Source organism: Eptatretus burgeri, chromosome 11 (assembly GCF_056783735.1).
Source record: "Eptatretus burgeri isolate ZD-2024b chromosome 11, Ebu_testis_v1, whole genome shotgun sequence".
In the NCBI taxonomy this organism is placed as follows: domain Eukaryota; kingdom Metazoa; phylum Chordata; class Myxini; order Myxiniformes; family Myxinidae; genus Eptatretus; species Eptatretus burgeri.
Genome location: NC_140971.1, coordinates 15,924,237 through 15,937,156, shown reverse-complemented (window position 1 = coordinate 15,937,156; position 12,920 = coordinate 15,924,237). Strand labels below are relative to the sequence as shown.

The 12,920-nt window shown below is 40.4% G+C and overlaps 1 protein-coding gene across 1 annotated transcript in view; it reads right to left on the bottom strand.

Moving 5' to 3' along the window:
• Positions 1-1,587: 1,587 nt before the first annotated feature.
• LOC147016561 (beta-2-syntrophin-like) overlaps positions 1,588-12,920 on the bottom strand; it is a 105,159-nt gene continuing 93,826 nt past the window's right edge. The window contains exons 4-7 of the mRNA XM_085845336.1: positions 12,449-12,591; positions 8,536-8,732; positions 4,513-4,715; positions 1,588-2,828 (exon numbers count right to left, since the gene is read on the bottom strand). Coding sequence (XP_085701462.1) covers positions 2,736-2,828; positions 4,513-4,715; positions 8,536-8,732; positions 12,449-12,591 — 636 coding nt within the window. The 3' untranslated portion in view covers positions 1,588-2,735. The remainder of the gene's footprint in view (positions 2,829-4,512; positions 4,716-8,535; positions 8,733-12,448; positions 12,592-12,920) is intronic.

Here is a 12,920-nt window from a genome sequence, read left to right as displayed (position 1 = left end):
TAAATAAATGGTCATAACTTGGGAATCACTTGTCCGATTAATATCAAACCTTGGAAAGGCACATCCTCGGGTCCCCAGCAATATACCTGGCAAGTTTCAATTAGATCGGATCAGTGGTTGTCGAGAAACAGTGGTCACAGACAGACAGATAGACAAAAAACATTGCTGGAATTATAGATAGATAAAGGGGGTTTTTGGGGAAAATTTGATGACAAAAGCTCAAATGGCAAAGGAAGCGATTACAAAACCCGTCCATCTCGCACTGTGCGGCGGACGGACGAATGAGGCATATTTGTACTTACTGTGACTTTCCCCTTTGACATTTTGACCCAATTATTCATTCGTCTTCTCCATATTCTCCAAATGAAGGTTTGTTGAAAATATGATGACGAAATCTCAAATGGTAAAACAACTATTCCCTGGAAAGACATGCACACATGCACACAAGCAATTGCAAAACCACATCTCACACTGCGTAGGGGACCGGCTAATAACAGAACGCAGGGAACTGAAACTTTTGAAGCTGGGAGAAAACTTATGTGGTCTTGGTGATGCAAAATTGTTTGAAAAGTGTGATAATGTAGAAGAACACATGCCAGTATCGTTAAACGGGTGAACTTGTACATTTGTCTGTGAATATTCCCATTTGAACCCTTGGCTTCTGATGGAAGGAACCAAAGTTCAAATCCCAGATGCCATATGTGTTTATCCCTCGTCTACTAATGTCCATTTAAATAAAAAGCAAACTAATTATTCGTCCTGCATGTGATTTATGCACAAGTTCTGAGATGACCCCGAGGTCAATGAAAAAGAAGATAAATGGAAATGGAAGTACAAATGGAGCAGTTGTTGGTAAACGAGCCACAGGGTGTTCTTTGATTGTTTTTTTTTAAACAAAGGTTTATAAATGGAGAAGTTATTGAAGTATATTGCAAGTTATACTAAATTAAACCAACATGCATAAACATGAAACCTACTGATGGGATATGTTATGAATGCACTTTTTTTTAACTTAATACAACTTCACATGACCATGTCCACTACTCATTGTTACCTCATACCTTGGCCGAGCTATAGCCCCAGAATCAATGTAGTCACTCTACACTGTACCCTCTCTATGGTAGTTATGTGCTTCCTAAGATGTGGTGACCAAAAGTGAATATAATATTCCAGATGACGTCTCATTAATTTCCGATTAATAATTTACCTCCCGAAGTATAGTCTGCCCTCGACTTAACCTAAAACCTGATTAGCTTTTCTGACAGCTGCCTGACACTGTGCTGTCTGCTTTACCCCATATCTATTCACTAATCACTCTACACTGTAACCCCCACTCCCAGATCCTTCTCCTGCATTGACAGACTCCAAAATTGCCCCTTGCATCATGTATTCTCTCTTTTCATTATTCCGACCCATCCCCAGCACATCACCTATCTTGACGCTGAACTGCATCTGCCACCCCAATCTCGATGTTCTTAATGATAAATTATAAATATTTTAAGGCTGAAGCTTAAATTATTCCGACGGTCAATCCAAAAAGTATTTCTTCTCAATCACAGGCCATAAGTAAAACAGAAGCCATGAGAGCACTATTAAATGTTTTATTACATTTGAAAAGAATAAGAATAAAGTTGCTCACCTCTCAGTTGTGAGTCCTAATTATTAAAGAATAACTGTCTTGGAAGATTGGTTTCCCTCATGTTACCAACACTCAAAACGTGCATATACTCATCAGGTTTGTCAAGGTTTTCTTACATTGTTCTTTCGATGAGTTCAATCTCATTATCGTTTATTTCTACTCATTTCTAAAAGACTCAACACTTGTATAAAAAAACTCATAAGTTATTGACAACCAGATTCTTTAAATCCATAAAAGAATCCTCATTCAAGTTCCCCCTCCTTGAAGTCTTGCAAAGAAAATCCAAATTAAATTTGAAACATGTTAACTCGTTGTACATTGTTGCTTTGGGAGGGTAAAAGGACCTTTTCGCAACTCAAGTGCATCGTATTTTTTGCTCTGCTCTGCCTTCCTTATTAGACTTTACACTGAAGCATCGAGCTGACAGAGGCGTGAACACTTACTTCCGAGCTGTCTAACCTGGGTTCAAATCCCGACAGAACTATAAATTATCATACCCTGTTGTTTCACAAACAAGCAGGGTGATCCTACACTGTCCCTTGAATGAACTTTAAAGCCGGAGGACCTGTCTGTTCGCAGTGGTTGGTGGACGTTAAATATTCCGCTGTGTACTTCATGAGGAGTAGGTAAGTCATCTCTGGAACCCTGAACAAATTACAACTTCCTGCTCTCACAAAGAGGGGGAACTGCATCAGGGGCACAGCAACACTCCCAGCGATTAAGCAAACCCACTGCCACATGCTGCAAACAGAGTAATAAAAAAAACTTCAGTATTGATGTCAACTTATCTTAATCCTCTGAAACCATTGACATCACTACTTTACGTTGTAGTACTGGATCGTACCAACTGGATGTTCCAACATCGTTAAAATCGGTGTTTCATCATTGAATGAAAGTTGGAAAGTTTGTGCCATTGTGAAAATGTGCACATTTAAGGAATCCTTCAAATTGTATTTTAAAACTATTTAACAATGGTTAAGAAACAAGGGGAAACTTTTACAAAAAAAGCACGAAAAAAAAATGTGGAGCAAATCGTGCTGAGATTGATCGACGATAAAACTTCCAAACGAAGTCACAGGAAGTGAATGATCGAGGGTCATGCCACCAGCCCCATTCGAATGAGTTTTGCTGAGAGGAATGAGTGTAGGATGAAGACGATGGGTTTTGGACTGGCAATAAGGTCCAGACACTGCAAAGAACACAAAATGCATCGTCGTCACAATGCCAATGATGTATGGATTAAAAATACTGAATAAACTGTTCCGAGTACTTAAAATTCGACCCACTCGACACAATGTTCAAAATGGAACACACTTAATAATTGGAACGCATCTCAAAATGCAAAGTCCGTTCGCATCAGATTTGTATTCAAACGAAACGTGACCAAAATGACTGAAAGAAAAGTTTAAAATTTATTAATTAGTGTTCTCCATATTCTCATAATAGATGTTTGTTTAAAATTTGATGAGAAAAGCTCAAATGTTAAAAAAAAAAACAATTCAAGGCCCGGACAGTCAATGAAGAGCAAATGGAAAATAAAGAAACATGGAAGCAATTTTAAAAACCTGGCTGTCTCGCTCGGACTCGCGGCGGACGGGCTAATAAGGCATATTTCTACTCACTACGACTTTGTCCTCTAACATTTTGACCCAATTATTAATTTGTCATCTCCCTATTCTTAAAATAAGGGATTGTTGAAAATTTGACGGAAAAAAAAGTTAAGGCCTGGCCACACACACGCACGCACGCACACACAATTGCAAAACCCAACTCCGACTGCACGGGAAGAAGGATGCAGGCCGATTTGACCTTAAAATGCAGAATTGACCTCAGCAGCAGTTCCAACTACTAAAAAAAAAAGTGTTCATTCGTCCAATTCACACATTGATTGATACTCTGGACATCTCCGGTCGTCTCTGAATGGTGTTTAGTATGACCCAGCCAGCCGTTCCTTATCAACCTTTTCGTTGGATTGCTTGCTTGAGTGCTTAATAGTGATTGGTGGAATTGATTCCAAAGTACTCAATTCCAACCAGGGAATCAAAATTAATTGAGTAGTCAATGGGAATCGACATTCAGAGTAATTCTTATTTCATATAAAGAAGGGGGAAATTTTTTGGGGGGAATTTTTTGTCCCTGTTGAGCATGTTCTGGTGACACATGGCCTTGTCATGTATTAATTGAAAAGGACCATACCACTGTGGTGTCCCATTTGCAATAAAGCGGCAAAAGCAAGTCATTGCAAACTAAACACGCCCTCCTTTTAAATGAATAGATAGCAAGGCCTTTAGAGTTGGCGTTCAAAGTGAGCTGAGCTCTGTGTCTGTCTGTCTATATCTGTCTATATATCTCTCTCTCTCTCTCTCTCTCTCTCTCTCTCTCTCTCTCTCTCTCTTGTCTCTCTCTCTCTCTCTCTCTCTCTCTCTCTCTCTCTCTCTCTCTCTCTCTCTCTCTCTCTCTCTCTCTCTCTCTCTCTCTCTCTCTCTCTCTCTCTCTCTCTCTCTCTCTCTCTCTCTCTCTCTCTCTCTCTCTCTCTCTCTCTCTCTCTCTCTCTCTCTCTCTCTCTCTCTCTCTCTCTCTCTCTCTCTCTCTCTCTCTCTCTCTCTCTCTCTCTCTCCCCCCCTCCGTCTCTCTCCATTCCTTTCCTGTTCATTTATTCTCTTGCTGGTTGTGCCCAATTGTTTCCAAATGACCCCACTGTTGAGTTTACCTCGTTCTTTCATGACCCTCACGATTGTAAAGAAAAAAAAAACAGGGCTACTTACAGTCATCCACAAAATTGAACGAGTTTTATTTCTTTTCATTTAATAAATATGCCTCAGTTTGCAAAATATTCTTTATAATTGACTAAATCAAAGCCAACAACCACTTACAATCTCTCCTTCTGGGCCGCCAAAGTCAAGATAAAGCTTGGAGACGCCATCATCAGACGATCGACGTAGTCGCTCAAACGGGTAGTTAAACAAGAGGTCGGAATGCATGCTTGATGGATTATTGGTTGTTATTTCCCGATGCACCGTGAAGCCATGTTCGTAGTGAATAGTCAGCCAGCAATCCAAGTTATTCCACAAACAGGCTAGGAGATTAAGAAAGGCAGTTTCACATAATCATGGTGTAGAGGTAATGGTGTATAAAGTGAACATCACAAATTGATGGCACCAAATATCAGCCGAAGGTCCCTTGAAAAACATTAAACCTCACATAATCCTATCTCATTGGAAAGGAGATGAGATGGTGGTTGGGGGATGGAGAGGTGGGGGTTGGGGGATGGAGAGGTGGGGGGTGGGAGGTGCACTGCAAGCTATTGGACGATGCAATTGTTTTTCCAGAAAACTTTTATAACAGCTGATTATTATATATCTCACATGTAATTTGACTGAAATACACAAAGGAAGATTCATCCCAGTAATTATATATCAGAGATGACATGAATATACTACTGAAAATAACTGCAATAAATAAATAGATTTAAAGTATTCACGAAGACGCATTCTCGGAGTGAGACCAGCATGGGATTACTCGTGACCATCTGCAGAAAATCCAATTTATATTCATGCAAGAGTGTTGTGATGGTTGTGGCCAGGGGTTGGACTTCGTGCCCCCCCCCACTACACCCCCCTCTTGAGTTCACCAGAATGGATTTTCTCAGCTTACTCACTACACTTTTTCTCCCACCTGACATCTTCCTCATTTCCACACGCACGTCAAATGGAAAATGTATATGCGTGTTTAAAGTTCTTTATATGTGTTCAAACTCTTGTAAATTCATGTATCATTTCCCTCACCATTTTCTCAGGTAACGATTCTTTCTCATCTGCCATTTTCCCTCCTTTGCATTCCTTCAGTCATTCATTTTGATTGCCTTACTTGCTGTGTAATAAATTATTGAAGTGTTGAGTGTATCCTGATTTATCCTGCTTGGGGTTGGTCCAAATGGCATTCCAGGTGGGCAAATGGTCTGCGTTCCCAATGGTAATGGTAGCTCACATAATACAGCATGCCGCATTGGTTCGCTCAGCCATATAATAAACCGCCACATAGTCACCGGCATGATTCCCCATCTGCCATGCTTGATGCACTGGTTTGGTAAAACGACTTTGGGCGTGAGGATCCAGCCCGAGTTAAGGGTTGCAGTTGGTGTTCCTGGTCTCTCGAGACACATTGCTCTCTTGGAGTTATCCAGAGGCGATGTCCAAAACAATATTATATGTGCAGTGCTATTATTTAGATAATACGGATCATTTTTTATTTATTCAGAAGAAATAAGACACTGAAAATAAAAATTGAGTGTGTTAAAACTAAGAATTCTTAGATCATTCAAATTTTTTTTATTTTAATGAGTGATTTCTCAAACATCCAACCCCATGCAGTCTTGAGAAAAAGGATCTGGAAAGGGTCTTTACAACTCTTCCTTTGCGTTTCTGAGCACAATCTACATTAGCTTTGTTTGTGAACTTTGAACAGACGTGATGGCAAGCATATGAAGCAGATAGGTAAAACAGAACAGTCCAAAACTGAACCTTCTGCCAACTGTTCTCGGAGAAACTGACGATTTTGGAACGATCTTTGAGAAAAGGATGCACTAAACAAACAGATCTTTGGATGAAGTTAGCTCTGAGGAGCCACCATTGTTGTCTGAATCCAGTGGCAGATGAACGCACGGGCACAAAGGGTCCATGCCCAGGGGCCCCGAGATCAACATGAGCCCTGGGCAGAGGCGGCAAGAGGGCCTTTCAACTGATGCAATTGCAAGGGGACCCCAGATAACATGGGGCTCCATATGACCGATTGTGGTTCACAATCTTTCGAGATGACCCCTCCCCTCCTATCCCCCCCCCAAGGGTGGGGTCTCATTTTGCTGGCAAAGCATATCAACTTATGAATGGTGATAAACACAGTGCAAAGGGAATGCCCCATCAAAGGGAAAGAAAGCAATGTCACGTAATGAATCAATTTTAAAAATGTTTTCCCCTGGTGTTTAACAACACAGGACTATTACAATATTAAGAGGTGAGGTTAGTGGAGAAAGCAAGTGGAATAATGAGAAAGCATCTCAAAATGCAAGGCCTTATTAGTGTCCACTTTGTACTCGAACTCAACTTGAATAAAACGACAGTTCAAAAAAATTGTACATTTTATTAATTTGTGTTCTGCACAATCTCATAATAAAGGTTTGTTGAAGATTTGATGACAAAAGCTCAATTGGTAAAAATGTTATGACCTGGACCTACACACTGAATCTCAATGGTAAACAAGGATTTCACTTAAAACATTATGGTTGGTCTATCATCCACCGATGACGTTATCCTTGAGGATTGAGGCCTTTTTGGGGCGATAATAACATGGAGTCTTACTTAGGCATTTTGGACCGTAATATGTTTTTGTGCCCAAGGCCCCCAAAAAATCTTAATCCGCTTCTGTCTGAATCTCAGTGTTTCTCTGCCTTCAGAGCACGCGGCAAATTTGATTGGTCGAGATAGCGTATAATTTTGTCCAAGTATTGCAAAACTGAAGGTTTTTAGAAATGCAAACAAGGCGATTTGTGTTATTTAGTGTTCCAATATATAATTCAGTTGAAATAAAATAAAAGTTGCAAAGGCTGTAGAAAAAAAAAACCCCCAAAGTATTTCATCGAAAGTTTAGCACCATTGATGCAGCACCTTTTACACCACCTAACTCAACACGTTTAATGAATTATTCATGCCTGTGGTTTGTGTCCTTATGACGTCCCTAAAAATGACATGACAATATGACATCGTCCCTTATGACAATAAGCTTCCTGTATGGAATGATTTTCAATTGTGTTTGACTGCCAGACAGACAGACAGATAGACAGACAGACAGAATGAAGCAATTGCTATTCCACGAGTGCACATAAGCGCTCAGGATGAGATTCCATACAATTTTCCAGATTCAGAGCCAAAGTACTGCTAAACTGCAGGTTCCTGTTCCAATTCATGTTCTGCAGTATTCAAAATGTATAATTCAATTCGAATCAAGCAGTTCCTCCATCACAGACCGAGTGACATCAGACAGACAGACAGACAGACAGAGTGAACCAATTGCTGAATCCCGCTTTGCACTACACGCGTGGGATAATAAAATCCATCCAACATGGAAACAAAGAGTGGGTTAACAAAGTGGTTTACATCATGTGCAGAGAGTGGGATACACAGTCAAATCGAGGTAGCACATCTGTTAAAGTAGCACATCGACTAAGAACTTGTATTTCAACAGGAAATCGATTGCAGGTATCTTACATTAATTTGTCTGCTGTGTCCTAAGTCTTTTTGTGGTCCTTTGTCTGCGCAATGTCCAGGCATCATTTTGAAGCAAATTTGAGAAATGATGATATAGTCATCAGCAAGAATCCATGAAACAACCTGTATGGATTGCAAGATATGCCACTGGATCAGTTGAACAATATTCAATGCTCTTGGAAAAAAGAAAAAAAAATCTGTTTGTGGGATGTTCCTTGCACACCAAAAGGGGGCACGAGACATCCACGCTGCTGTCTGTAAAGTCTCATCACTCAGCCATTTGAAATTGAGTGCATCTCAAGAGGATTCCGCACTCACATCAAAATTCCACACGCACTTCTATCTACTCTCAAGGTTTTTTTTTAATCATTTTTTGTTTTTTCATGCTATTACAGATGCAATCGAAAACCAAAGACGTGACAGGCACAATTCTGAGCAAAAGGTATTTTTGTCTGAGCAAAAATATTTCTTCTTCAAAAATAAGTAAGTTGTCCACATTCATTGAAAGTAACTGTTCGTATAATTTGAAAGCTAGTGAGTAGGTATATTTGCATATCATGTCATATCATTTTCTATAAACGGTCAGATTGGAAAATATTTTTGGAGTTTATTGGAAGAAACACATGAACTGCTCACCAACAGTAGCTTCATGAGATAGATTGACAGCGGCGTAGCAAGAATGTAGCAAGGTCCGCGTCCAGACTGAAAGGTCTCGTGTTGTCTCCGCACGGAACTTGTGCGATTCAACACCGTGAAGGCTACCGTGACGCAGCACAAAGCAAAGCTCCGATCCGGGCTGTGGGGAGCCACGTAACGAGCCTGAGTCAACAAGCCTAAGAGAACACCCAGGTGCAGGTGGGTAAGGGGTCAGGTGGGAGGTGGGATGTACAGTTACAGTTGTGAGATACAGATTGCCAGAACACCACCAAATTTTACCACTGTGGGTCCGTGACAATGAAAAGTATTATCATATGCACCTTGAACTCTTCCACTTTGTGGGATAAAGATAAGATTAGGTTTCAAAATCATCGACTTGGGCAGCAATAGGAAAGTTCATCAAGTTACTTGCACATCACTGAGCTATGTATTTCCCAGTTGCAAGGATACACACAAGGATAGGCCACTTCGCCCATCATTCCTATGCTACATCAACACCACGTTCATGTAATCCATCAGTTTATCGACGAAGTAATATAATTTCACTGCGGGGAGGAGGAGGAGCGGGGGAGGGGTGGGGGTCATTGAATGTGCAGAATAACAGTGGGGCAGGTACAGGTACATCACCAGCTTGATATATTTATTTATGATATGATATATATAATTTGTCTCTGCCCTGCTGCGGTGTTTAAACAACAAATGTGGTCATCATTGGTTCGATATTTATCGGTATGCCATCCTGATGAGGACAAACAAGCCTGAAATCCAGAAAGGTGGCTCCGTTTGATGTTCAACTGATGATGACCATGTAATCTTTGTCTATTTGACAAAGTCACTGGGTGGAGGCCCCTGGGTTGGAGGTGACGCTTTGGTGTAGAACTATCTCCAATGGGGATCAGGGGCGTGCTCATCACACTCCACATTTTTTTGATATAAACACTGTATGTGAATATATATTCATACTAGTGGGGTATGCTCACATATTGCGAAAGCATATGAACCATGTTTCCCCATTGTCTCGAGTTGCTCACCTGCATTTGATTTTAATTTATTTATTTTCTTTCTTTTTTTCATGAACGGATGCTTTCTGATTGTTCTGTGATTTTTTTTACTGGTGTTTCGGCTTTGATTTCCGTTGGCACACAAAATTACCGTGCTTCCACATTGTCTCAGGTCGCTCAGTTGCATTTTTAGATCCTCGTGGAGGATCTCTAAGTCTTACTCACATTGTTGTTCTTCTGCTTCTTCTTGTGGACTTTTTTGTTTCACAGCCTACATTTTTCATCGAAACTTCCTGAAACTTGCCATGTATATGCAGAAAGCCCACGCGCAGGCAGTCACCATCTCCGATTTTGGAAATTCTTCCGAGAAAAAAAAGTTGACGTCATAATATCGCCGCTAATGGAAATCGCCTATACCATTATCTCCAAAACCAGGCAAGCTGTTTGAATTTTGTTTGCGGGAATCAAGCCGGGCATTAGTACAGATAATTTATCGCAAACCTGATACATCACAATGACGTCATATTCGTTTTTATGACATCATTAAGACGACGAGGATCTTAGCTCATTTGAGCTTGTTTTACAGTGTATCAGCTTCAATGTCCATCAGCACACAAAAATTTTCAACTTTCTACTTCACCCGGAAGATCCTGATCTTTAATATCAGTCAGTCAGTGAGTGGTTAGAAAGAGCTTTAATAATAATAATAATATATATATATATATATATATATATATATATATATATATATATATATATATATATATATATATATATATATATATATATACATATTCATCGAACTCCCTAACTTGACGAGGCAGCAGGGCACAGATCGAGTTCTATCACAGCACTTGCTGCATGATCTGTTGGTAACAAGTGTCTTCTGCCACACGAACACGTTGTCGCTGCCCTGCTGATCACCAGTTAGGAGGTTTATGTGCATGACGTCAGTGTTATGTCACAGGGCCAGTGTTATTATTTCGTTAAAAATATGTATATATATTATATATATATATATATGTGTGGTATAAAATGCAAATAACACATGATAGAATCACATCTCAGGTTTAAAAAGTACAGTAAATGCTTCATTGTACAGTCATGTGTTGATATAGTACACTGATTAGTCATCTTGAAAGCAATCATAAAGTGCCACACCTAAATAAAGATGATAAAAGCACAGTGGGGGTGATATCATTGCAGTGGTGAATATGTAGTGAATACTATGGCTTCTGGGAAGAAGATATCACATGACAAGCACATTCGAAATCAGTCTTATAACTGTTGTCGTAACAATGACTCCATGAGGCAGATTTCAGCCAGACTTCATGTTTCAGCAGGAACGGTATTCATGACTGAGGAGGATAAACGCAAAACAGGTACTGTTGACAAAAGAAGCAGTCGAGGATGAAAGACCTTCAAAAGTGATGTTAACTACCTCAAGGTATGGTCTCCACTCGAGGCTTCGCTAGCTTATAAAAGGTTTGGGGTCCCCTCAAATTTCACAACCCACCACCCCAAATAAAACATTTAGCACCGTAGCAAGTATAGAAAAATAGGCTAATCGTTACAAAGTGGACTAGAGTAGCCAAGGGGTTAAAATAGATTTGGGGGAACAGTCAAAAAACATTCGGTCACGTGCTCCATGGGCCAGTGCCCAGCGATGCCCCTTGTGTCTACGTCATAGACGACGATCCAGGAGCGACATTGTGAATGACCTGGCTCGATGTGCGAGTGTTAATGTTTGTTCCAAAACAGTAAGATACACATTTGCGCAATGTGGTTTTGATGGGTGTGCAGCTGCTGGACAAACCTTTGATGACTTTGCCGCTCCCTGCACTTGATCCACGCCGCACTCTATCCTGCACTCACTCCCTGAGGATTGTTATTACCTCCACCACCGAAGGTGAAGGTGGTTATGTTTTCACCTCTCTCTGTTTGTTACTTGGCGAAAAAAAAAATCCACCAAGTATGTTTGTCTGTCTGTCTGTCTGTCTGTCTGTCTATCTGTCTGTCACACGATTTTTAGCCACAGTTCTCAAGCAATCGTTCTGAAATTTTTTGTGTGTGTAGTTGACCAGCCAAGCACAGCAATGCTTAATTTGTGTGACGATCCGAATCCGGATCCAGATCCGATAATTTTTTAAGTGATTCTTCACCATTGAGCGATGGAGCTAAAAACGATATAGCACGATATCTCCAAACGTTGTGGACGGATTCGGAGGAAATTTTGTGGACAGGTTGGGGGTGTGACAAGGACGAACTGCTTAGATTTTGGTGAAGATCAGAATCTGGATCTGGATACGAGCATGATTTAGTTTTTTAAGTGATTCTTCACCATTGAGAGATCGAGCCAAAAATGATATACGAAATGATATTTCAAAAACGTATTGAGCCCGATATGTTCTCGTGGATCAGGCATTGCGTGGCGGAGGTATGCACTCTACTGAGTGCCCTTCAAGTTATATATAGGTTCAATATACATTGGTCAAATTTTTGCAGTCAGTGGCACTTACTGTGCTTCTCAATTTTGTTTTCCACCTGAAAAACCTTCCTTGTGACATATTATTTATGAGAAAAGCCTGGTGTTGGTTTCATGGTTAAGGTGGCTGGCTTAGGATCTCAGGGTTTTGAGTTAAAGCCCTTCCCCTGCAGTTGAATTAACACCAGGTGGGTCGACTCAGCCTGTCATCCATCCGAGGTCGGCAAACTGAGTACCAGCTTACTGGTAACAGGGGCACTGCATCAGCAGCAACAGGCGCACCCCCAGAAAATGATGCAGTTTGGCCAAGTAGCCACAAGCTGCATCTGAATAAATAAATTAATTAACTTCAAGAACCCACCTCCTCCATTCTGGAAATTTCTGGATGTTTCAGGGATATACACACCGTGTCGCAAGGAGAGGATAGGAGCAATATGGTGTCCCCCAGGCTTCTCTTGAGAGAGGAAATCTGTGATATAGGTAAAGGTCACTCTCAGTCAGTGCCATCAAAGTTGGTTGCCACGTTGATCGACCATACTCTCCAGTTACCTGTGAAAGATGGTGCAGAAGACAGTGCAGAAATGAGCAGAACAATAATTTTTCAAACAATGCAAGTAATGAAAGAAAAACAACCAAAATGTAACCATAAAGGACATAATTATCGTTTTTCACTCTCCACCAATTATATTACAATACTGAGAATGATCGTAATTTATAGTGAAATTAATCTTTTTTAAAAAAAATCTTGACATTAATCTTAAAAAAAAAAAAAATCTAAATCGTACTTCTTTATTTGTATGCAGCCTGTGACTGCTTGGCTGCAGCTGTGCCACTGATACAGTGCCCCTGTTACCAGCAAGCTGGTATTCATTTTGCTG